This window comes from Capricornis sumatraensis, chromosome 13 (assembly GCF_032405125.1).
Source record: "Capricornis sumatraensis isolate serow.1 chromosome 13, serow.2, whole genome shotgun sequence".
Taxonomy (NCBI): domain Eukaryota; kingdom Metazoa; phylum Chordata; class Mammalia; order Artiodactyla; family Bovidae; genus Capricornis; species Capricornis sumatraensis.
In genome coordinates, this window is record NC_091081.1 from 53,400,035 (window position 1) to 53,425,744 (window position 25,710).

Consider the following 25,710-nt stretch of genomic DNA (forward strand, 5'->3'; position numbering starts at 1 on the left):
TACACATTCCCTTCTCCAGGGGATCTTCCCATTCCAGGGATCGAGCCCAGGTCTCCTGCAATGCCAGCAGATTCTTTACTGCTTGAGCACCCGGGAAGTTGGAGTTATTGTTATATTTTCTGGATACAATTCTTTTGTCAGATGTGTATATGGCAAACATTGTCTCCCATTCAGTGAATTCTCTTTTAACGTATCATTCTTTCTTGGTTCTCAGATCTTCATTTCTGAATTTATTTTCTTTCTTGAAGTATATCCTTTATATAGTTTTGTTCTGAAGTCAACTGATTGTAAGTCCTCCCTGTTTTTGTTTACTTGTAGAAGTTTCTTTATTCCTACTTTTAAAAATTATTTTGGTTCACGGATGTTAAGAGTGTCTCCCCCAGAACCCTTGCTTCCAGCTTCTCTTTTGGTCTTGGTAAAGTTTATTGTTTGCCCGGCCTTAACTTGGTAGCCATCTTCTCAAATTTCACTTATATCATGTGATGGGAAATCATTTTTTTTTTGTCCTTCCTGAGATATTCTGTACTTTAATGAGAACTGGTTTTATCTACTAATTCTAGAGAGTTCTCAAGTATCACCTCTTTGAATATTGCCTTACCTCAGCCGAGTGCCAGTCTCCCAGTTTCTCTTGCTCTAACTCTAATTAAATAAGTATTATTGTTTAGTTGCTAAGTTGTGTCCAACTCTTTTGAGACCCCATGGACTGTAGCCTGTCAGGCTCCTCTGTCCATGGGATTTTCAAGGGAAGAATATTGGAGTGGGTTGCCATTTCCTTTTCTATAATAAATATTATGCCTTCTAAAACTCATCTGAATGTCTCTTAATATCTCTTTTATACTTCATTTTGTCTTTTTTGTTGCATTTTGGGTGATGACTTAAATACTACTATCCCTACAATCTTCTCTCCTGTTGCGCCTAAACTGTTTGTCTAATATTTTAAATGTTTATTCTATATTCTTACGAGGACAAGACCATTAGAATAAGTTTCTGTTTCAGACTGTCAACCAATACACAAGACACATTAGGCTTACCCAGCACCAAGTTTGCTTAGCTTAGTGAGGGGTAAAAAGCACGATGCAGAGCAAGAGAATCCTGGCAGTATCTCGTGTGCACTGTCATAGCACTGTTATCAAGAAATGACAAAAAACATTAAGAGTGTGAGTCACATCAGCATAGGGAAGCTACAGAGACTAAGGACCCTCAGCTTAGTTACCTAAAGGGCATTCTTTGGTGTGGCTCCAGTACATTAAAGAGAGAGTATGTAATAAACAGAATATATAATATATATAATAAACAGTGTGTAATAAACTTCTACTTACCAAAGAAACTGAATAAAGTACACTTGATTCAGTCCAGACTTTAATGTACTTTAAATTTTTCACAATTTATAAAGTTATAAGTAAAACAATCCAGTAGATGTCAGTAAACACTGTTTGTAGTTGAATGAATTTATTTCTTTTTCAGTTGTACAGTACAGTAGGTATTGAGTCCTTTTCAATATACTGTTTCCACAATAGCTATAAAGAGTTGTGATTTTACACTCTTAATAAAATATTTGAGCTTCCCTGGTGGCTCAGTGTTAAAGAATCCCCTATCAAAGCAGGAACCACAGGAGATGCAGATTCGATCCCTGGGTCAGGAAGATCCCCTGGAGGAGAAAATGGCAACCCACTCCAGTATTCTTGCCAGAAAAGTCCCAAGGACAGAGAAGCCCAGTGGGCTAAATGGGGTCACAGAAGATTCAGACATCATTGAGTGACTGCACACACACACACACATAATAAACAATTGTGGCAGTCATGGATATTGTGCTTAGATTTAAAAATAGTTCAAGTCCTCTTAAAGTGAAAAAGTGAAAGTGAAGTCACTCAGTTGATTCTGACTGTTTGTGACCCCATGGACTCTAGTCTTCCAGGCTCCTCCATCCATGGGATTTCCCAAGCAAGAAGTTGCCATTTCCTTCTCCAGGGGATCTTCCCAACCCAGGTACTGAACCCAGGTCTCCCACATTGCAGGCAGATTTCTTACCATCTGAGCCACCAGACAACACCTGAGTAGGTCAAGTAATAAATAAAGTCTTCTAGGTCCAGTCTCTCTCTCAGTGGGTACACCGATTCAACAGACGCTACTGGCAGTCATGTCTTCATTTCTCAAGTCATAATCAAAACACATATGCATAGTGGCTCTTAAAACTGCAGCAGTGGTCATTTGGACTGTGGAGAAAGGGCTCATGGGGTAGAAAAAAGCTGAACTGAATCCCTTAAAAATATCTTCACTAACTTCTGGCCAATATGGTGATGATAAACAATATTGTATATCAGCGTACTGGCAGAAATCAATGCCACTCTCAAAGATTTCAGGATGATACATAGCATGTTAGACAGAAAAAAATTATTAGGGAGAGAAAGAAAATGGGAAGGAGACAAGAAGAACCACGTGGGGTTGGGTTTGAGGTTCCACTATGAGGCAGTGTGGTCAGGGCAGGCATTTGTATGATGAAACCTGAGGGAAGTGAGGGACTGATCTGTATGGCTATCTGAGCAAAGAGCTTTTCCTGCTGGAAAGAAAGCAAAGCAAAAGGCCTAGAGGTAAGACTGCCCAGTCCTGTCGGATGAACAGTGAGGTGGCCAGCATGACTTGAGCACAGTGAGTGAGAGGACAAGAGGTCAGAGAAGTAATAGGAACAGATCATGTAGGGCTGTGCAGATCATTTCAGGAATTTTGGCTTTTACTCTGAGTGAGGTGGGAAGCGACTGTGGTGTGAAATAACATGTTCTAATGAGATCATTCTTAGTACTGTGTTAAATGATGGTGATTGCAGCCATAAAATTAAAAGACACGTATTCCTTGGAAGGAAAGTTATGACCAAACTAGATAGCATATTTGAAAGCAGAGACATTACTTTGCCAACTAAGGTCCGTCTAGTCAAGGCTATTGTTTTTCCAGTAGTCATGGATGGATGTGAGTGTTGGACTGTGAAGAAAGCTGAGCGCTGAAGAATTGATGCTTTTGAACTGTGGTTTTGGAGAAGACTCTTGAGAGTCCCTTGGACTGCAAGGAGATCCAACTAGTCCATTCTGAAGGAGATCAGCCCTGGGATTTCTTTGGAGGGAATGATGCTGAAGCTGAAACTCCAGTACTTTGGCCACCTCATGCGAAGAGTTGACTCATTGGAAAAAACTTTGATGCTGGGAGGGATTGGGGGCAGGAGGAGAAGGGGATGACAGAGGATGAGATGGCTGGATGGCATCACTGACTCGATGGACGTGAGTCTGAGTGAACTCTGGGAGTTGGTGATGGACAGGGAGGCCTGGCGTGCTGCAATTCATGGTGTGGCAAAGAGTCGGACACAACTGAGTGAGTGAACTGAACTGAACTGAAACAGGAAAGGTGAGAATGGTTACAAGGTTACTGCAGAACCCCAAGAAAAGATGATTGAACGGGGGCCTCAGTGGTAGCAGTAGAAGCAGTAAATTGTCAAACTGCAAATTTTTGATCGTAAAACAGTTTTCATTCTCTTGGGCTTGAGTTTCTAGTATTCCAGCCTATCGGGATATATTTGGATTCTGACTCTTTCTTCCCAGGGGTTTTACATACTCTTTTCCTTTTAGAAGCTGGTTGTAACTTAAGCCTTTGGATAAACATTCAAAAGCCTCATTAATATTAACTTTGATCTTAAAACAAATACTTTTTACATTAAAGTATTGGTTATAAAAACCAAACATGCCTCAAACAACACCTTCCTTTCTTCATTTCTCACCCCCTTTCCATCCCTTTCCCCAAACTGTTTAATTCAGTTAGCAAGAAGGCAGCATTGGGTCTTGGTGTCTATCTGTGCAGTCCCATCATACTGTGAAATTTGATCATTGTGCTCAGCACTATAGGCTCTCAGATGGCTCAGCGATAAAGAACTGGCCTGCAATGCAAGAGCCGCAGGAGATGTGGGTTCAATCTCTGGGTGAAGATCCCTCAGAGGAGGAAATGGCAACCCATCCCAGTATTCTTGCCGGGATAATCTTATGGACACAGAAACCTGTTGGGCAACAGTCTATGGGGTCTCAAAGAGTTAGACAGGACTGAGCTCAGCCCTATAGGTCCTTGGTTGTGGGTGGCAGAGTGAGGAGTAAGTACCTCCCTTCTCCTGGCTTCTTTAACACAGGTAAACATGTTTTAAGTGTGTATGTGTACTCCTGTCTGACTCTGTGACCCCATGGACTGTAGCCTGCCAGGCTCCTTTGTCCAGGGAATTTTCCTGGCCATGAATACTGAAGTGAGTTGCTGTTTCCTACTCCAGGGGATCTCCCTGACCTAGGGATGGAACCTGTATCTCTTGCATCTCCTGTATTGGCCAGTGGTCTTTACCACAGTGCCATCTGGGAAGTCAACACAGGTAAACTTTTCCTTGAAGAACTGACTTCCATCCTAGTTAAAGAATATTTTATCTGCTACAAGACGATAGTTATTAAACATGACAGAGAACATACACACATGCAAAACAAAATTTATTTTCAGTCTTCCAAAATCTTCCATAGGTGATCCTGAAGTATATTATATCTTTCAAATTCAAGGAAGCCAGAAACACAGTACATAAAAGGACTTGCATTATTAGAAACATTATATATGATTCACACTAGATACCTCTTGATGATTTACAACTGAACTAAGACATGCATTCTCACGAAAATCTAATCAAAGAATTGTACTTACTAAAAATACAGACTAATTGTTCTCATATAACATATAAAAATACTAACCATTATTATTTGAAAATTAACAAACTGGCCTGTGAGTTTCAAGAATTTGCCAAAGTTGTTGAGAAAGGATTCTCAGTAGACTTCAATAATCAAATGTGGGGACACAATCTTTTAAAAGTTCTTGTTTTTATGGGCACAAACAATGAAAATACATAAAAGTGAAACATCAGAAAATTTCAGAAATCATAAATAACAATATATTACCATATCAAATCATATCAAATCATACCCAATAATCCTTAGGGTACTGGAAATCAGAGTCCATTTCCACTTAAAAAGGAAGAAAAAAAAGGTACAGAGAAGCAAGTTAAGTCAGAATATAAGCATTTATGAAAATTTCTCATTGTAATTTTTTTCTGTTAAAAAGTTGTTTCATGATTTGTTTTCATAAACTAGTACTAAAAGAGTGAATAATTCCTATACATAATATAAAATAATTAGGAGATATGAGATTACCTATATTTTTGTATACAGCACTACCTATGAACCGAGTCCAAAGTGGGCCATTAAATTCCTGTATAATACCTGTATGGCTTCCCAGGTGGCTCAGTGGTAAAGAATCCGCCTGCCAATGCAGGAGATGCAGGAGACACAGGTTTGATTCCTGGGTTGGGAAGATCCACTGGAGGAGTAAATGGCAAACCACCCCAGGAAAATTCTTGCTTGGAAAATTCCATGGCAGAGGAGCCTGGAGGGCTATAGTCCATGGGGTCACAAGAATTGAACAAAACAGCACACATGCATAATTCCTGTATAATTCTCTGTCATGCCATTTTGTTAGAGGCAAAATAATGTTGTCCCTGTATACTTAATACATAAATGATATATAAAGGAAATGGCTTCCATACAATCCTAATAAACATTTATCTAAAGGGTTATCTAGTGTACACTACATAAATTAATAAAGCATATTATCAGATCTTTGGTGATATTGCAGTAATGAACTCTGGTTATTAAGGCACAGGGGGAAAAGTTATGGGAACTTCCTGGAATTCACAGTGTTTTGACTGTTAAGTGTCAAACACACTTTTCGCCATATATTTCTAAAACTAAATGAAAATGTGAAGTCAAACTTATTTCCACAGCTCCAAGGGAATCACACAAGAAACCTGGTTATTTTATTTTTTTATTTATTAAAATTTTTTTTAATTTATTTATTTTTAATTAATTAATTTATTTATTTTACTTTACAATATTGTGCTGGTTTTGCCATACAGTGACTTGAAACCTGGTTATTTTAGATCACTCTCATATAATTATTTTTTGTTATTTTTAACAATAATGATGATAACACTTAAAACTGGCAAAACAAATTCTAAGGAAAGTGAAGATATTTGGTGAACTTTTATTCTATTTTAAAATTTTTCACTAAGAAACTAAAGTACAAAAGTAATTTTCAATTGCTTAATTGTCAGTATTGGGAATAGAAATCACAAAAAAATGTGCACATTAAATAAACATGTCCCAAGAAACAACAACAACAAAAAAATACATGTAGATTTTGGCACAACAGTATAGACTGTGAACTTTATATCCTAGGTTTCTCTTTAAGTTTTATCTGTTAAAACTTTTAATGTTGTCTTTGCCTTTGCAATGGTCCAGGCTCCTTTCGGGGCTATTTTTCAGCTAGAAGGCTAGGCTTGCTTTTACATTGCAACATTTATGTTCACTGCCCAAGTGGCTTCTGTCACATCTCATTATTTTTGATGTTCTTCAGTTTTGAAGATTTCTGTAAGAAAAAAAAGATTAAGAGAGGTCCATCAGAGACATGTATTAGAAATAGTAAAGAAAGAAACTACTTGCTTTCAAGTACTGTTTGTCGGACACTCACCTGCCTGTAAGTTTTTTGAGAACAAGAACAAAATAAGAACCAAACCAAAACAAACAAACAAAAAACCCAAAACTCCAGGAACTAACATTAACCCTTCAAAAACAAAGTAGATATTTCTGTGAGATAATACATTAAATTTGTTAAGTGTCTTTCAGTTTACAAAGTGCTTTTCTTTGTGTTTCAGTTTATACTTACAAAAACTCTTTTATCTGGCAATGTAAAGTAAAAACCTGACTCCAAGGTGAAGTTAAGAGACTTGCCTAGCAATCACACAGCTAGTAAGAGGCTAGAGCTTGATTGTGCTCTAAGAAATGTCCAATTGCAGACCTATCACCTCAGCTGTGACACAATGGCTATGCACTGGAGTCCAAATATAGTGGAGGAGAAAAGGGTACCTATAATGTTAAATGAAAAAAGCCAGCAGGTCTCAAGAAAAAGCTGTAGAGTCTCGAGTTTCTAATAAACATGGGCACAGACTTGACGTTAAGACCTCATATACACCCATGGCTGATTCATGTCAATGTATGGCAAAAACCACTACAATTCTGTAAAGTAATTAGCCTCCAATTAAAATAAATAAATTAATTTTTTAAAAAAGACATCATGTCACACTCTCAAGGAAAGTATGCTACCCTGCACTCTGTGTTCAGGGAAGATGGATGCTTCTTTCCATTATGGCTTTGTGGAGCATGGGGCATAGGTGGTTTAAAAAAAAATTCTAATGGCATGAACTATAATGGTCAAACAGGACAGAAAACTGATCATTTCTTTCACTTGTGCACTCCTCATTGTACTAGTGATCTACTATTAAGTGCTTAGCCTCGTGGACCTGGAGAGGAACACTCAGGTTGTTGCCCTTGAGCGTTCATTAGCCTATGACTTTCTCCCTATCTCCCTTCCTGCCTCCCTTCTCCTCTTCCTTTCTTTCTTCCTCCCTTCGTTCTTGCCTTCCTGTCTCCTCTCCTCCCTCTTCCCCTTCTTCCCTTCATTCCTTGTTTCTTCCTGCCTTTTATTACTACACACTGGCTCCATAACCTTAAGGAACTTACTTAACCTTTGTGTACCTTATTTCCTCATCTTTGGAAACAAGGTGGGGGGAAGGGACAATGCCTGTCTTACAGGGTTATGACAAAAATCAAATGAGTCAATAAATGTAAAAGGTTTATATTTTGCAATAAAGAGGTTTACTGTTTCATCAACTGTTACCTAGTTTTACTATCTGTATAAAATATAAGGACAAAACGTGCAATCTGTGATCTCTGGGGAGTTCACAGACTAACTGGGAAAAAAGAAAGGGGATGTCAAGCAGAAAAAAGTGGAACTTCTCCACACATCATGCTAATTCCCCTAACAGCCTAAATTTATGTTCTTCCATCAACTCCCCCTCAGTGCTAAGTGAGGCTGGGGGCTGGAAGGTGGGGTCGGATGAGAGGAAGATCGTCTAGACCGCATGCTCTCTTTGATTTCATTCTCTCTCCTCGTCATTCACCATCCCCTTTAGCTTTTCATGTCTTCCTTTTATCACAAACAGCAATAAAACTACATACTGTGGAATATACATTATAGATAACACAGGATTCTTAGGCAGTATGCCCAGATATAATCCCCACTTCCACCACGGACTATCTTTGTGACTTTATCTGCAAAAAAGGATAACAACGGATCTCCCTCACAGCTTAGCTTTTCCTAAGGGGAGAGGCAGGGGAGGGCAAATGAAACAGATACACTGTAGCACAGAGAAACAATCTGAAGAACTCAATCTGAATCCTGATTCTAAGATTCACTGGCTGTGTGTCTTGAGAAATCTCTGAATTTCATTTACTCACAAGTGAGTAAGTTTTGGTAGCAATAACAGAATCATAGCATTGAGGAAATATCAAATGCAATAACGGACCTGCAAGGGTTTCGTAAAATGTAAAGTGCAACAGAAATATTACTTGCTATTACTATCTCATAGTCACACAAGCCTGTAGCTTGAAAGTTCAATCTGTCATCTTGACAGTTATTAGTCTCACTTTCCCTTTTCAATAAATTGACTTAAGATAGTACAGAGTTAAGCAGAAAAATGGGAGGGGAGGAATGAAAATAATTAAATTATCTCAATGCAAAATAATAGGATTTAAACAATCTTAGTTTTGGAAGGGAACTTATAAGTTGCCTCTCTCTGCCTGAATTAGCCCCATCTTCCACCCAGGACAGAGATCCCCTCAATGATGCCTCTGCTTTAATGGCCAGCTGAAGTTAAGACACAGCTGATTTCACGTTGAGTAGAAACTTTGTTCTTTATTGAATTAAGTTGCAAGAATTCTCAAAATGTGAAAGAACTTATTTTTCTGACAATTATTTAGGTTTTAAAATTCAAATTGATTTAAAGCTATCAAACCTTTTGGCATTCATTGACCACTCCTTTGGAAAATGTCACCAAATTAATTTGGAGGTGATGTTTCTTACCTTGAATTGAATACTGACTGATTATTTTTGAAAATTCATAATTACTTAGATGATGATGTTAACTGAAGGCTGTGGAATCATGTACACTCAGTTCCTGGGAGCTCAAGCCAAATACTTCATCCACAGAAGAACAGACACAGAATGAAGTTTTATTTTGTTTTGTTTTTCTTTCAAAAATGTGTTCTTCAATAGAATAGTCCTTCAATAGTCAACGTCTATGTAAGAACAGACGACTGTTTAATCCACAAAATGAAGCTTTAAAAATATGTAAGATTAGATGAGATATTTTTTGAATGAGAGTATTAAAGTCAAAGAAAATCTCCATTTCATCTGATTTTTGAGGAATCCAGTTCAGGTAGCTCTAAAAATTCTTTCAGTTCAGTTCAGTTCAGTTGCTCAGTAGTGTCCGACTCTTTGCGACCCCATGAACTGCAGTACGCCAGGCCTCCCTGACCAACTTTACATTCTCTTATCAAGCTGATTTTTCCCAAACAGTTAACTGAACCAAGGCTAGTCATGCCCTGCATTTTCCCTTTTGAGAACTTTGAGTGTCAGTTTCCTCAAACTGCTCAACCTTATGTTGAAAAGTAAAACTTGCAGTAACCACATCTACCTGCTCTAAGAAGCACTTTTTTTTTTTCTTTTTTTTTTTTATTTATTTTTTTTTTTTAATTTTAAAATCTTTAATTCTTACATGTTTTTGTGACACTTTTAGAATCTTCCAAACATCTTCAACTGAATTTTCACCCATGTACCCTTCCTCTACTTACTTTCCTTTGGCATCATTTGTAACTAAGTTATCAGTTGAGAGGGAAAAAAGCAAATGATACAAATTCATTCTTCTCATCTGTGGTGGTTACAAGATATCAGGTCATTTTTCAAAGACAAGTCTTATACTCCTGGTAATTCTTTTTGCATGTTTGATAGATGTTACACATAATCTGTCGAACAGAATGGGAGTCTGGGCTTCATTTCTCTATTCAAGAAATATTTATTGAGAACTGGCAGTAAGCCAGGAACTCTTTTAAATCTAAGGACAGAGCAAATGGATAAAAATTCCTGTCCTCATGAAGCCCACATGTGGGGAAGATGGCCCATAATCAAAATAAAGAAGCAAGGTGTGCAGCATGTGAGATGACATAAAGGAGATCAGTAGACCCCGATGAAGAGACTACAATGTCAAATAAGGTGTTCGTGGGAATTGCCAAGAAGGTAATGGCTAAGGAAAGACCTGAATGAGACGAAGATAAAAGACATGCAAATTTCTAGGGGAAAGACTATACCACTTAGAGAAAATAGGCTGTGGTGTGTTGAGGATGGAGTGCCCCTAGCGTTTCTGAGAAGCAGCTGGGAGGCCAAGGTAGACAGAAGTGGAGAGACCCCCCAGAGGATTCTGAAGAAAAGAGTTACATGATCAGATTAAGGTTTTAACACATTCACTCTGGCTGGCCTGTTGAGAATGGAGGATACTGAGACAAGGGCAGAAGCAGATTGACTCATTAGGAAACTAATACAAGAATCCAGATGAAAGATGATGATGGCTTGGACAAAGTTGATGGCAGTGAAGTAGGTGAAAAAAAAAAAAAAAGGTAAATTCTAAATACTGTTTGAGGATAAAGCCAATAGGAATTGCTGACGGAGTAGGTGATGAAAAGGGGAGAAGAAGAGACAGGTTGTTCATAATTTTCCTACTGTATTACCTTTCAAAAGTGTCATCAGACTGCAGTATAACAATCGCATAAAAACATTGAAATCAATTCAATTACTGTTCTTTCTTGAGAACTTCTGAATCAGACTCTCTAGAGCAGGGGTTAGCAAAGTTTCCTTCTAGAGGGCCGAATTGTAAAACTTTTAGGCTGTACATATGGTCTTGGTCAAAACTACTCAATTCTGCTGATACAGCATGAAAGCAGCTACAGACAATGTGCACACGAATAAGTGTGGCTCCACTGCAGTAAAACTTCATATAAAAATTGAAATTTGAATTTCAGATAATTTTCATATGTCAGAAAATATTTTTATTTTTCAACCACTTAAACATGAAAAAAACAAGTATTCTTAGCTTGAGGGCAGTACAATAACAGGCAATGAGACGCATATGACCCACCAGAGGCTGTCAACACTAGTAGAGAGAGAACATCCCAAGAATATGTATTTTTAACATGCTCATTAAATGACCATTTTATGTACAAGAACTTAGAGACTCACTGAGACAAATTTTCAAAGTCATCTGTTCCTTTTATCTTTGCTTAATTTATTGGCCAAATTAAAGATGGGCCTTGTGAATGAAATAAAAAACAGAATTGATTGAAATAATGGGTAAAAGAAAGTCCTTTGCCAATAAGAATAAAAGATTAGGAAAAAAGGGAAAGGAAATTTAAAATGATAAGATTAGAAGTTATTAATAAGGAAAATTAGGAAATTGGGGAGAGGCTCAAATGCTCATTATTTTTAAGAAAACTCTATAGTTTCAAAAAATGCATTTACCATTAAAAAGGATCAATTAATGATGTGCATATGACTCTATAAAGGTCCAAGGCAAAGATCAACATACAGATCCAATCCCTTGTTCTATCCAAGTTAAAATACTGTCACTGGTCATTAAGAAAAATATTATTTTTCCATGTGAAAGAATAACACTTTTCTCTGCTCTGTGCGCACAGCTCTTGTCTGCTGTATCAGGTCTGTATCTGGTCTCACTTATTATGAGTTTACACTGTGACATCTTTTTCCTATTTTATCACAGAAAAATGATATATTTGCTTTAATTAGTTTTCTTTCTAGTGTTATACACAAATTGTAAAACCATGTGGGGGAAACAATAAAAAAGTGAATATACTTAAATAGATTTGCTAATTGTAATCATACTACTGAGTGATCATCCTAGACTTAATTGATTTTGTTTCTTCATTTTGTATCTCTCAACTTTATCTCTACTTTGCTGCCACCACTTTTGCTGACAATCTTCTTTGTCTCAAGACTCAATTCACCAACATTTTGTTTCTGAGATGTAAGCAAGCAGAAATTGACAATTTTAGAGAAATAACTTTTAGTAAACTCAAACACAGTTTCCAACTTGAAGAGTTAGATCTAAAAGTATTAGCAAACACCTTTTAATTTTTTAAGAACTGATTTTTGAAAAAAAAAAAGTTCATAAGTATCTAGTGAGCATTATGAAAAGTGTGAGTGATGATGAGAAGAGAAAGGAAATGAAGAGTAATATTTCAAACAGGCCATCTCAATAAGGTGTCTTCATCTCATACGCCTAACACCTAAAGCCAATAGATTAGGTAGCTAATCAAATCTCTAATAGAGTAACATGTCATGGTTACTATTATGCCACACCAGTCAATATGCAGTAAGTGCTAAACGAAGACTATGATAATATGAATAATTTTCTAGTGTCTACCCTCTGCCAGTCTCATTATATAATTTCATATGAGGCAGGCATTTTTATGTTTATTTTACAGATAAAGAAACCAAATCCCAAAGAAATTCAACATTCTTTGAATTAGAATTCAGTCTTGGGTCTGTCTGGTGGCAAAGCCTACATATTTCCTCTATACCCCACCACCTCGCAGAATGTTTCCCCAGTGGATAATGTTCCTACTGAGGCACAGTCTGAGGAGAGAATGAAGTGGAGAGAAGAGAAAACAAAAAGGTTGCATTGCCTGGAGAACTGTTTTTCCCTTTCAATATGGTATATAGTTTTGCTTTTATAATTAACATTCTGCTGATGAGATCTCCCATTGGTGAAGGCTGACAAGTCAGATTCTCCATGAAGAGCAAGCACTGCAGGAAATAAATTAATCTCTAGGGAAGAAGAGGGGAAGGCTGTCAGTACTCACACAACTGCCTAATAGGAAATGATGTTTCAGAATTGTTCAAAGAAAGAAATGACTGTGGGTTCTCCTTCCAGGATATTCTTCAACATTTAAACCTTCCAAAAAGAGGGAAATATTAATAGGTTGTTATAAAAGGAAGAGCAGACTTATAATGTTTTACTTTAGGCTGCCAGTATTTCTAAACTGAAAACAGTATTCCCTGGAAACGTGAGAGAAATTCTACTGGTGTCATTTTGTTTATACTATGAAAAATCTGCACTGATGTTAAGTAGAAGGACAAAAGATATACCAGATTTTTGGATTACCAGTTTGAAATTATTCAATATCTTAAACAATGATTTTCTAGTCTTTAGGAGTAAAGGTAATTATTGTGCTTAAAATTACATATTACCTAGAATAACAATGAATTATTGAAGTCTGCATTTTATAAAACTGAAAAACAAGGATATATTTTATTATTTCTAAAGTGTCTACCTCTAAATAACATATATTCAGTCATTCAGTCAAGGTCTTTAAAATGGAACCCTCACCCTATTTAATTCTCAAATAGTTTTACAGAGAAGTTCCTATGCTTTGATTCCCAACATATAAGTAAAATCTGAAGTTTAGAGTAAACATTAACATTGAATTAAAGCTCAATATAAAGAATTCTTTATCTTCTTATAAATCCATTCTTTCTTTCTAGCTTCTGCCATGACCTTAATGAAAAGCTTTTCCATGAAACTTGTTTCCTCTTATCTATTTAATTTACCGTAAGTATGTTTCTAGATGTGGTGAATCATTTCTATGTGAGTCTTAACTTAGGGATGAAGGTCCTAACTTATCATAGTGTCATGACTCTATGATATCAGAAAAGACCATCTAATCACATGCTTTTAGAACTGATAGGACATCAAAATTACATGGGGCACCTCATTTTGATAAGGGAAATATAATTCAGAAAAATGAAATGTCCTGTGAAAGGCTGTACAGCTAGGATGTACAGCGCTGGGACTAGGCCTTACTGCACCTGCATTTTGTTTTCTGGCCCAAGGATCTTCTCATTACTTGACAAGTCTAACTAATGGAGGATGAGTCATGGCTTGGGTTTAATATAAAGACGTAGGATAATTAGAATATAGCTGGAGCTTCAAAAGCAAGGAAATTCCATTAGAGAATGTTGATCAGAAGAGTACAAAATTTACTCAGTAGAGAACATTTACGTAGGGTAAAACCAAATATATAAAGGAAAAAAGATAACCGTCTTTCTGTTTAGCCAGTCGGATCACCAGAAGCAATCTCTGCAATTAATGTGTGACCTACGCAATAACCAGATCCTTCTCACAACTAAATGATAATCCTCTGATATTATCATTTAGTTTGCCCACAATCATGTCCCCTTTCCAAAGGCAGCTGAACCCAATGATGGACTGCAGCAGGTGGCATGAAAACTTGGCCCCCTTGTCCTAACACAGGACAACTCAGAAGAGCCACTCCAGTTCCATAGTTCCCTGTGCCATCAGCTGAGGTCTTTCTTGGACTCTATTATGATTTCACTTCTCTGCCCAGACCGGCTTTCATTCCTCAACCTATGTATTGTTCCACAAAGCACTTCTCAATAAACTTTCCATATGCAAGTCGACCCTGGAAACTGGACATGAAACAAGTAGCTCAAAACAAACACTTGCACTTAACACGTGTTAAGTCTTCAAAAATAGTGCTGTCACTGATTAACCATGGAAACTCTGCTCTTCTTGAGCTACTGCAGCTGAGGTAAGGAGGGGGAGGAGTCCTTTAGGGAGGCTCAAGGCTTCCATGTCTCTGCAGGGTCGCATTGCTTCAAAGATTCAGAGGATTCAGTGACACACCTCCAAAAGCTTTCTAGTCACTTTCCATGTACATAAGATTCATAGAGGCCATGAAATTCCCAAGAGGATAGAGTTCTCAAAGGGAAATACTATGGACAGAAACTCAGAGACTGTAAGAGCCATATCAAGTGGTCAGAGCCAGCACTGTACTATCAGGAGGCAAAATTTTCCTTCGCCATCAACTCAAAAATATCCAGACACTAATTATAATAGCCATAATCCAACTGGAGTGTATTATGTACTGTACTAATCTTGGGCTTCTCAGGTGGTACTAGTGGTAAAGAACCTGCCTGCCATTGCAAGAGACTTAACAGATGCAGGTTCAGTCCCTTGGTTTGGTATATCCCCTGGAGGAAGGCATGGCAACCCGCTCCAGTATTCTTGCCTGGAGAATCCCGTGGACAGAAGAGCCTGGCCAGCTACTGTCCATAGCATTGCAAATAGTCGGACATGACTGAAGCGGCTTAGCATGCAGGCGTACTAATTTTAACCTATTTTATCTAATGTAGTCATTGAAATAGCCTGTAGTATAGCACTATTATTAACCCAATTTTACAAATAAAGAGATAGAGATGTTAGCAAATTGTTTGTGGTACACAGCTGGTGAATACAGTAGCCAACGTTTGACGTTTAGCCTTAGGTTCAGAATCCAAAGGTTAACTACGTAATCATCCTACTTGCAGAGAACTGTTCTTTTGGTAATTTATGGACAATAAAATGTGCTGACTTAATAATAATGTTCCCTAAATAAGGCATGGGCCTTGTCGAACAGCTAGAGCGAATCGAGGATCCAGAGAGGAAGGTCACCCTTGAGACCTGGTGAGGTATTTTCATCAGTTTCTTAAGTAAAGAGGAGCTGGGACTGACAGCACCGATCCTGTGGTAGAATTTCCTGTGCTCCCGGCCGCAACAGAGCCAACTCTCATTACACAATGTGTTCAGCCATTTAGAGCGAATCTTCTAGTCATCTGTAGTGAATTTCAAAATAAATAATTCCCTTCAGTATAATTATTAGATACAGATCTGAAATGGTTCCACTTCATCTAACCGAAAGAAGAAGGTCTGGGTGTCCAGAAGGAGCAAAACTGGAGAAGCAGCTCCCCTGTCTTAATAAGGTTTTGTTTGGTTTTGCTTTGTTTTCTCGGTGATACGCTGCAGAGACTCTAAAACTGCCATTCCCACCCGAAGAGAATTTACGAAATGACTGACTTGTGTAAAATTTAAAAAGAGAAAACTCAGAAAAAGTATGATTTGTCCATCCTGAACTATCAGGTAGTTAATGAATATTCACAGATGAGCTACTCATTCAAAGTACAGTAAATGTTAAATATAGATCAAAAGGGGCTTCCCTGGTGGCTTAGATGGTAAAGAATCTGCCTGCAATGCGGGACACCTGGGTTTGATACCTGGATTGGGAAGATCCACTGGAGACAGAGATGGCAATCCACTCCAGTATTCTTGCCTGGAGAATCCCATGGACAGAGAAGCCTGGTGGACTATAGTTCATAAGGGTAGCAAGAGTCGGACATGTCTGAGCTATCAATACACACATAGATTCAAGAGCCTATTTTTACTGAAGAAAATACATGAAGTTTCACAAAACAAAAGTGAATTTTGAAAAATTATATTTCTGCTTTACTTTTGTATTCTTATTATGGAACTGTCATACAATTATAATTCACAAAGAAGATAGACTCTACAATTTATTGTAATTTCAAATGGGAAAGCAGTAGAAAATATTGCCCAGATACACATACTGTGTAGTTTTTAACTAAATTCTTGTCAAAATTAATGTAAGAAAGCAAATTTCATTTTACTCTCTTGAGTAAAGTTAGTAAGTCTCACTTGCCTAGGACCATCACTTTAATTCCAGGTCCTCTTTTTTCTTAAACCATCACTAACAGGCAATAGGTTCAAAGCAGTTCCTGCCCTGGTCTGTATCATACTCTGCACTGATTCATTCACAGCACAAACCTGGAGCTGTCATATAGCATCCCAGGAAGATTCACACACAGGAGAAGATCAGATAATAAGTTTTCCAATGATTGAAACAAAAACTTTGATCTCAGCAATTGTGTTATCTGGTACTTTTTAGGATCCATAATCTTAAGGAAAAAAGCAGTTTCCAATGAATTAATAATAGCCTGAGACTCAGCACACTGCAGCCAATTTTCGCTGCAGTAGTTGTTTCTTTTATAGTCACACTTGGTTAGTATTTGAAATTTGGAGGAATTGCAATATGCATGGTTTTCAAAGCCCTTTACAGAATTTCATTTTTATCATTCAGAAAGAGTCAATGAAAAGGTAATAAGAAAAGCTCTATGGGATATTTTTATAGGAGTGTCAGAAGCCAGTAAGTTAACTACATGAAAGAACCCAGATTGCACAGTCAGAGTTTGAGCAGAAACACTTCAGAGACTTTATATCTAGTATTTTGACTTTTACATGCCCTTGGAGGAAAAAAGAGTGCTGGCTACAAAATCAAATAAGGAGGGAAAAAGAACAAACCATATGCTTAAGCATAATTGCAGTTTCAATTTTTCTACAAACGAAATGTGAAGTTTCAAAGATAAAGTGTAATAGAAATTGAGCTTCTTTGGTGTGTTTAAAAATATTGCCAAGAAAGAAAATTCTCATTTCCTTTGCTAACTTATCCCAGATTTCCACAATATGGAAGTTAGTCTGGGTAACTTAATTGAATGCTATCAACTTCTTGACAAGTCCATTTGCTCTTGTTTTGCTTCTAGTAGAGATGAAAAATATCAGAACACTGTCTCTATAAACTAGACTATTATAATTCAAGTCTGCATTAGGCTACCAACAGACACTTTTTAAAATTAAAAGCATCTCAACTATCTTGACCTCTTCTCAAGCTATTAATTCTTCTTGTTAAATCTAGCAAACATTTAGCAATATTATTGTCATGATAATACAAGCAGTATTAGAATAAAAACACTTCCTTGGGCATGAAAATCATAAATGAGAAGAAAAATCTAATAACAGCAAACAATGAACAGATCTTTTATCAATGTGAGTGTTTAATATTATGCTTCACTTAAAACTAAACTTCAGCGAGATTCACAGGTCAGGGTTGTTGCTTTGACTGAGTCATATATTCCAAACAAAGTGGTAATAAGAATCTGTATATTTTGCCTTTGTCATAAAGGCAGTTGAAACCAGTATCACAGGCTTAATCACCCGGTGGTTGCATCGGTACCTGTTACTGCAGTTGCCTCAGTCTTTCTCTTCTCTTTCTCCAGATCAGCCAAAGCATTTTGACAACCAGCTCGTACTTTTGAGTCCAGACCAGCTTGATTTGAGTACAGTTTCTTGGATCTGTCTACGTGGACACTCTGAAATGACACAGACCAGAGTGATTGATTTTACAAGTAAATTATCAGTCCAAAATAAATGCTTCCTAGTGTATGACAAGGATACTTATCATATGGTGAGTTATTTCTGTATATCTGAAATCAAACAGTCCATATGTCAAAGTAGGTTACAGATTATATCTTCATCAATATACTTTGGTAATCTAGGTGTTGAATTTTTGAGGCAATCTAAGTGATTCAAGTAACAAGTCCTCTCAGACACAGAATATTATCTTCAAAACCCATTTGTGTACATTACTTTCTTATGAAGCTTATAAAATATTGTTTACTTTATTTTTATTCTTAATAATTTAGTAATGCAGACTTTCACTATATGTTACATAATTATTTATTGTATAATGAAGATCAGGTTTCACTTCTGTATTATCTACATCTTTTATATTATAAAACTAAGCACAATATTTACTTTAAAATAACCCACATTTTTATCAACATTATCCAAGTATGACAAAGCTTCTCTAGTCAATTTTAGAATGGTAATTCATCATAACAATGAATTATTAAGGTAAAACATCAGTGGACTCTAAAACACATCTCACATATAAGAAATGTCATAGTGTCTGATGTTGCCCTGACATACTGTATGCTTCAAAAGAATCATCAGATAGGAGCAAGCACTAAATTGAATTTTCAATTTAAATAAGAAATTGAATTTTCAGCACATTGCTCCTTACTGAAATTCAGATTAGAAGTTTTTCAGTTTGAATAAGATTACAAAATATTCAGAGAGTCATGGAGTCAAAAGTAGCCAATCAATTTTGGCCATCCACACTAGCCATTTTGGTTCACTAAAGAGTAGGATGATGAACAACTTTCCTTAGGTTCCTCTTATAGACTGTATACAGCATTGAATTCATTAAAACTTCATTAAAAGCTTGAATCAAGGGCTTTTGAAGTTTGGGAAGAGCCAGTAAGGAAATTAGGGTCCATCATAATTAAACAATATACCCAGATTAACAGAATGAACAGTGCCAAGCCTCAGGGATATGTCTCCCAACCCTTAGTCCAGTGCTCTTCCATCACTCATTGATCTAGGTATTCACTCAATGGACTAGTTGTACCAATGGCTGCAATTCTTGCTCCTCTCTGTATCCATGTCCTTCCTGTATGATTCTGCACTGCCTTCTTACTCTTTTGATTTGTCCATGTGACTTTTGCTAGACCAACAGGAAATTGACACATGAGACACACAGTTGAAAATGCTTGCACAACTGGTTTTATTCATTGGTGTTTTTCCCCTACATCATGAGAACATGCCCAGACTAGCCTTCTGCAGGTTGAACAGGACAGAAATTAGAGTCAGGTTACCCCAGTCATCCTGGTTGAGACAACTAATGGCTAGAAGAGTCTTAAATATTTGGTCAAACCCAACCAGATCAGCTAAAACTAACTTAGGTCAGCTGAATTCCAGAGCCTCATGAAAAATATGTTTTTATCTGGGTGCCGCTAAGTTTTTCTGGTGAATGAACAGCATTGTGTGACAATAGATAACTGGTACATCCAACAACCATTTATATTTAGTATCCCAGATACTGGGAACATTGGGAGAATATAAACATAAATATAAATAGTCTCAGACTCTAAGTTGTTCAACTATAATTTCTTAAACCTGTGGTCCCCAACTTTTTTGTCACCAGGGGCTAGTTTCATGGGAGACAATTTTTCCATGGACCAGGGTGAGGGGGAGTGGTTTCAGGATGATTCAAGTGCATTACGTTTATTGTGTACTTTATTTCTATTATTATTACATCAGCTCCGCCTCAGATCATCAGACATTAGATCCCGGAAGTTGGGGATCCATGTTTAGATCTCTGCCAACTATTTAGGCAGAGAATTAGAAGAGTACAGTAAGTCATTTGTTGATAACTCTCAAATTCCTTCTTTTTTTTTAAGAGCTCTGCTTTGTATTGAATGTGTTACTAAAGAGGTTTAGTCAAAAAGACCAAAGCTCTTATCATCAGATTCTTCAGATTCTTCTATCTTTGCTTCTACTTCTTTCCCTCAGTAGGGGCAGCAGTGCCGGATGGGGCCGGACTTCCTTCTAGGTCTGGTCCACCAGTTCCTACCTTGTAGATGAGGTTCCTGACGCTGACACTGGCCAAGGCCTGTGCCAAAAAGCCTGGCCAATTTAATGACAAAAGATGGAATCCTGATGGTACTATGGGGACAACTCAAAAGATCACAGCTTGAATATTGACATTTATTAACTAGAACTCAGCCACTGTACTTGTTTATATTTGACTCATCCACAGCCCATAAAAGCTAAGTCCATCACTTGATATGAATTTTTAAAATTATTTTCAAGCCTGTAGTACCTCATATCCTGATTTTGAATTAGATACTTTGGAAAATATATTATTATCTCAAGTTATTAGATGAGTATTAAATCATGGTACTTAGTACTGAGAAGTACTAAGCAGTAAATTAAGTTCAAGAAGGAATGCAGTTTCCTGCGTTTTCATATCAAATTCAACTGATGACATTAAAACACTGAGGAGAAAATGTTAGAAAAGTTCATGCAAATTATGTAACTAACGTATATCCCAGACTTCAGAGACGAATGCAGAACTTAAATACAATTCTTAAACCTGAAAGGTTAACATGAAAGGCTGAGGAAAGAAAATGAACTCTTGATCAGAATGGGTCAGTTATTATAAAAGCCTGGAGCTTCTTGGTGTAAACCTCTGGGCAGGTTGAACATTTTATATATCAGCATTTCAACAATTAAGAATCCGACTTTACTAGAGACAGTACCCACATTTTGACCTCTTCTAGTGAAGCTCAGTGAAGCTTTCCAAGCTCTTCTTTGCTTTAGTTACTACAGCAAAGCTCCTGTTCCCAGGTCTGAATGAAAAGGGAGGTACTCATCTCTTAAGCTACTAGCCCTGCCATGACATCCTCTAAACCCTGTTCACTTAGCCCTTCCCTCCATGTCCCTGAGTCTTCAAACCATCCCCAGGTATTGATTTTGTGCTACAGTAAAATTCCCACAATGCTCCATTTTTCAGTACCAATTGCTCTTCATTGAGCACCAATTCCCCATCCCACCTCACCCACCACCCACCCCCCACCCCCCACCCCCTACCTCTTGCTCTGCCCCGTGGCTTTCTCTCCTTCTTTCCTGTCTCTCAATTTCTTCCACTGTGCCTTCAGAACTTTGCTCTATGGTTTGCAAATTTCACCACATACTTAACTTTCTTTCAGAACATTGTCTCTACCTTCCAACCTTGACTAAAATTCCATTCTTCACTAAGGACAGCACTTCCATTGCAAATGACAATGGCTGCTTATTCCTCCATACCCTAGATACCTTCAGGTTGATGATGATCTGGCCTCTAGTGCTTATGTTAATTTGGTGTGTAGAATATTTTAAATGAGTTTGTGTGTGTGTTGTCACTTCAGTTGTATCCGACTCTGTGAGACCCTATGGACTGTAGCCCATCCATGGGATTCTGTAAGCAAGAACACTGGAGTGGGTTGCCATGCCCTCCAATTAAATGAGTATAAGATTGAATAAATGGATGTCCTTACCTCCTTGCAAAAAATCCCTGTTGCTCTGTTATTCCTGCCATCCAGCTATGCACTATCTCCTTTATTGTTGGTACCATCAGCCCACTAATCTCTAGTCACAGTTCATTCTTCATAAAAAGACTGGATTATTTCTCTTCAAGCCCCACGATCCCAAGTGATGCTCATACCTACACAAATATTCCTTTCAGCACCCTGACTGGATCTCCTTACTACAAATAAACTTTTCATTTCTCTTCCTTAGACTTTCACTTCCAGAGTCACATCTGAAATCTGATATAACCTGAACATTTTCCACTTCAAAATCACTAAACGTCCTTTCTCCACTAATCTCCCATCCTCAAGTCCAGTGTCTCTCCCTGCTCCATCCAATGTCCTCATTTCCAAGACTGCTTTTGTCCCCAGGACTATTTCTGGGTCTAATTGGGACCTCAGATCTGCTGATCCCTCTATTTTCTCTATGTCCAGTAGCCTTCTAGCTCTATGATCCCACCTCTCTATCTTCTTGTCCTGTGACTCTGCTATTTCGTTCACCTAGAACGTTCTTCACAAATGCTTCCTCATTAATTTTACTAAGTCTGGAGTTCCTACACATTTTTCATCACCATGTAGTCTTTAGCTAACAACATTTTTTCCAAGTCTTTGAGAAACTTGTACTTCTAGTGAAGTGCAATTTTCACAAATACAATTAAACAACAGTTAATTAGCTTCATGTTTAATTAATATCTATCTTCTGATTAAAATAGAAATCCACTGAAAATAAAGATGAAGTATTTACTATTTTTAGTCCTTATTTTGGCATTTAAATATAGTATTAAATAACTATAAATTAAACAAAGAAATGCATGAATAAAATACAGACAATTTTTATGACTTTTAAAGAAAAAGAAGCCAGCTTATCAATGGGCAAGACACAGTCACATATTCACATGTTAAGAGTGATAGCCACTCACTCTTAATAGTAAAACTTATTATATAGTTGAAAGGCACACATATTTTAACTTCTTTTATCCATTAAAAAAGCACATCACAAACCCTGTGTTTTTAAATGAACTTACTGTTGCAAGCAAACACTATGTCATGTAACATCTCATATATATCTCTGATTCACATTAGACAGTCACTACCTATGGAAAATATAAATCAAATAATGGTGATGTCAGGGAAAGTGAGAACCTGAGAACTGAGTACGTATAAACAGTGGCCCCATATTCCCAAGGCATGATATTGTGGCCTAACAGTAATAGAAGAAATAAAACCCTCTGTTTGGCACTGCTGTAGTGATATCAAGCTTTCAACTTGAAGATCAAGTCCGAGAAAAATGAGAAAAATAAGATGTGTGTAAAGAATAGAGAGGAAAGCAGATAAATCTGAACTGGCGGTCCTTGGGCCTTTGTGACCACTCTATAGTACTTCAAAAATAGATCCTGTTCGTTTTGTGTAACTTCCATTTAACTTGTCATTAGAAATGAGTCATTAGCATCCTGTCTGCTAATATAAAATGACTATTAAATTATTTGTTATGTTATTCTTGGCTTGCAGTTTAAGTACTGCTTTTAGTGTTCCTGCTGAAAGCAATGATCCAATTACAAGATATTGGATATTTTTCTCATGCACAAAGAAAGGAGCAAATAAACACTGTCCCAGAAAAGTTAACCCAGATAGCCATGGAAAAAAAATTGAAAGACTTTTTCAAATCTATCTTTCGTTTCATACCTTAGGCCATGTTGTTGGGTAAAACTTACACTTTTCCAAATAATTCATTGAGATTCCCAGTTTGTGATTATATTCACTTGTATCTTTTCTCCCCAAGGGCAAATAAGGCTTGCTTTTCCTTAGAAAGCCACATAGGGACTTCTTGGCCCAGGAACTAAACATCATCCACGTTTAAAATAATGTGAAATATCCCAGTTAATGTACTTTACTCTTTATTTTGCAAAAATCAATCATTCTTTTAACAGGCTTAAAAAAAGTGACCTCCTTCTCTGCTTAAATAACTTCTCTCTTACACTGCCTGTACTTTTTCATTTCAGGGTAGTGAATTCAAGGGATACTTGAGAAGAAATTTCAAATGTGAAATATTCAGGGAAAAATTTATCATAAACTTTATTCCTCAGAATTAAATTCTACTTAAAACAAAAAAGCAACAATAATTTGAGCTTATACATTAAAATAAACAAGCAAAGACCAAAATCTAATCACAAGAAATATAGGTTTGCTATGTACATTCAAATTATCACTCCAGGAGAACATGTAATCCTCTATGTAGTCTGTGTTCTAGTATGTGTGTGTTCTCTTTGGTTCATTTATGGTTGAATCACCATAAATAATGTAGAAGGTTATCAAGTGGTTTGGAAAAAGTAATAAATTTCTCATTGTGCACTATAAAGATTTAATTAAATGGAGACAAATGTTTGGTTTTTTTTCCTGAGGAAAATATTTAAATAAGCAAGAATATCAACTGAAAAGTAATCTAAAGTTGATCATCCATATAAACAGTCCTGTTTCAGACAGTGATTTGAGGTTTCATACAATCATCCATTTTATACAAATTAACTGTCTTTTCTGCAAAGAAAACATTCTCTGTACCAACTGAAAGAATGCTTTTGAGCTTGCTCTGTCTGATTCCAAAGACAAACCACCTCTGAAACCTTTTCAGTCCCTTCCAGCCTTAGGTTGTTTGCAAGGGGGTTGCCCAGGACTGTGGTATGCATGCCCATTTGGAAGCCCATTGGAAGCCCACCTTCCCTTCCATTCCCAGAGCTTCAGGCTGTGGCCTCTCTGTCCTTTCTGAGACCCTTTGCTGGCATGACTCACCCTCCTCATCCAGGGCTCTTCCTTCTTCTACCATTACACATCTTCTTTGCACCCTGGGATCACACTAGCTGGACTCTGAGCTGGCAGCTGACTAGGGGGCTCAACAACAGTCCCAGGTGCATGCACACATGTGGCTTGACTCTTAGATGTTATTGGGCCTAACTGTGATTAACGGTGGGACCAAGCCCTCTTATCCCAGCCTGCTCCAAGGACTGCCCAGAAGCTTAGACATTTGAAAGAGCTGGGGTTTTCTAATTGCCTTGTCCTTTCCCTTGGGTCTTCTCTTGCGTTGTTGGAAGAGGGTGTTTGCTATGACCAGTGCATTTTCTTGGCAAAACTCTATTAGTCTTTGCCCTGCTTCATTCCACATTCCAAGGCCAAATTTGCCGTTACTCCAGGTGTTTCTTGACTTCCTACTTTTGCACTCCAGTCCCCTATAATGAAAAGGACATCTTTTTTGGGTGTTAGTTCTAAAAGGTCTTGTAGGTCTTCTTAGAACCATTCAACTTCAGCTTCTTCAGCGTTACTGGTTGGGGCATAGACTTGGATTACTGTGATATTGAATGGTTTGCCTTGGAAACGAACAGAGATCATTCTGTCATTTTTGAGATTGCATCCAAGTACTGCATTTTATAATGGTCATCTGAGTTATAGTCACCCATTCCAGTCCATTTTAGTTCGCTGATTCCTAGAATGTCAATGTTCACTCTTGTCATCTCTTGTTTGACCACTTCCAATTTGCCTTGATTCATGGACCTGACATTCCAGGTTCCTATGCAATATTGCTCTTTACAGCATCGGACCTTGCTTATATCACCAGTCACATCCACAGCTGGGTATTGTTTTTGCTTTGCCTCCATCCCTTCATTCGTTCTGGAGTTATTTGTCCACTGATCTCCAGTAGCATATTGGGCACCTACTGACCTGGGGAGTTCCTCTTTCAGTATCCTATCATTTTGTCTTTTCATACTGTTCATGGGGTTCTCAAGGCAAGAATACTGAAGTGGTTTGCCACTCTCTTCTCCAGTGGACCACATTCTGTCAGATCTCTCCACCATGACCCACCTGTCTTGGGTTGCCCCGCAGGCATGGCTTGGTTTCATTGAGTTAGACAAGGCTGTGGTCCTAGTGTGATTAGATAGATCACTTCATGGGAAATAGATGGGGAAACAGTGGAAACAGTGTCAGACTTTATTTTTGGGGGCTCCAAAATCACTGCAGATGGTGATTGCAGCCATGAAATTA

At 37.5% G+C, this 25,710-nt stretch overlaps 1 protein-coding gene across 1 annotated transcript in view; it reads right to left on the reverse strand.

Moving 5' to 3' along the window:
* THEMIS (thymocyte selection associated) overlaps positions 1 to 25,710 on the reverse strand; it is a 341,081-nt gene that overhangs the window by 129,636 nt on the left and 185,735 nt on the right. Inside the window, exon 5 of the mRNA XM_068984949.1 lies at positions 17,946 to 18,081. Coding sequence (XP_068841050.1) covers positions 17,946 to 18,081 — 136 coding nt within the window. The remainder of the gene's footprint in view (positions 1 to 17,945; positions 18,082 to 25,710) is intronic.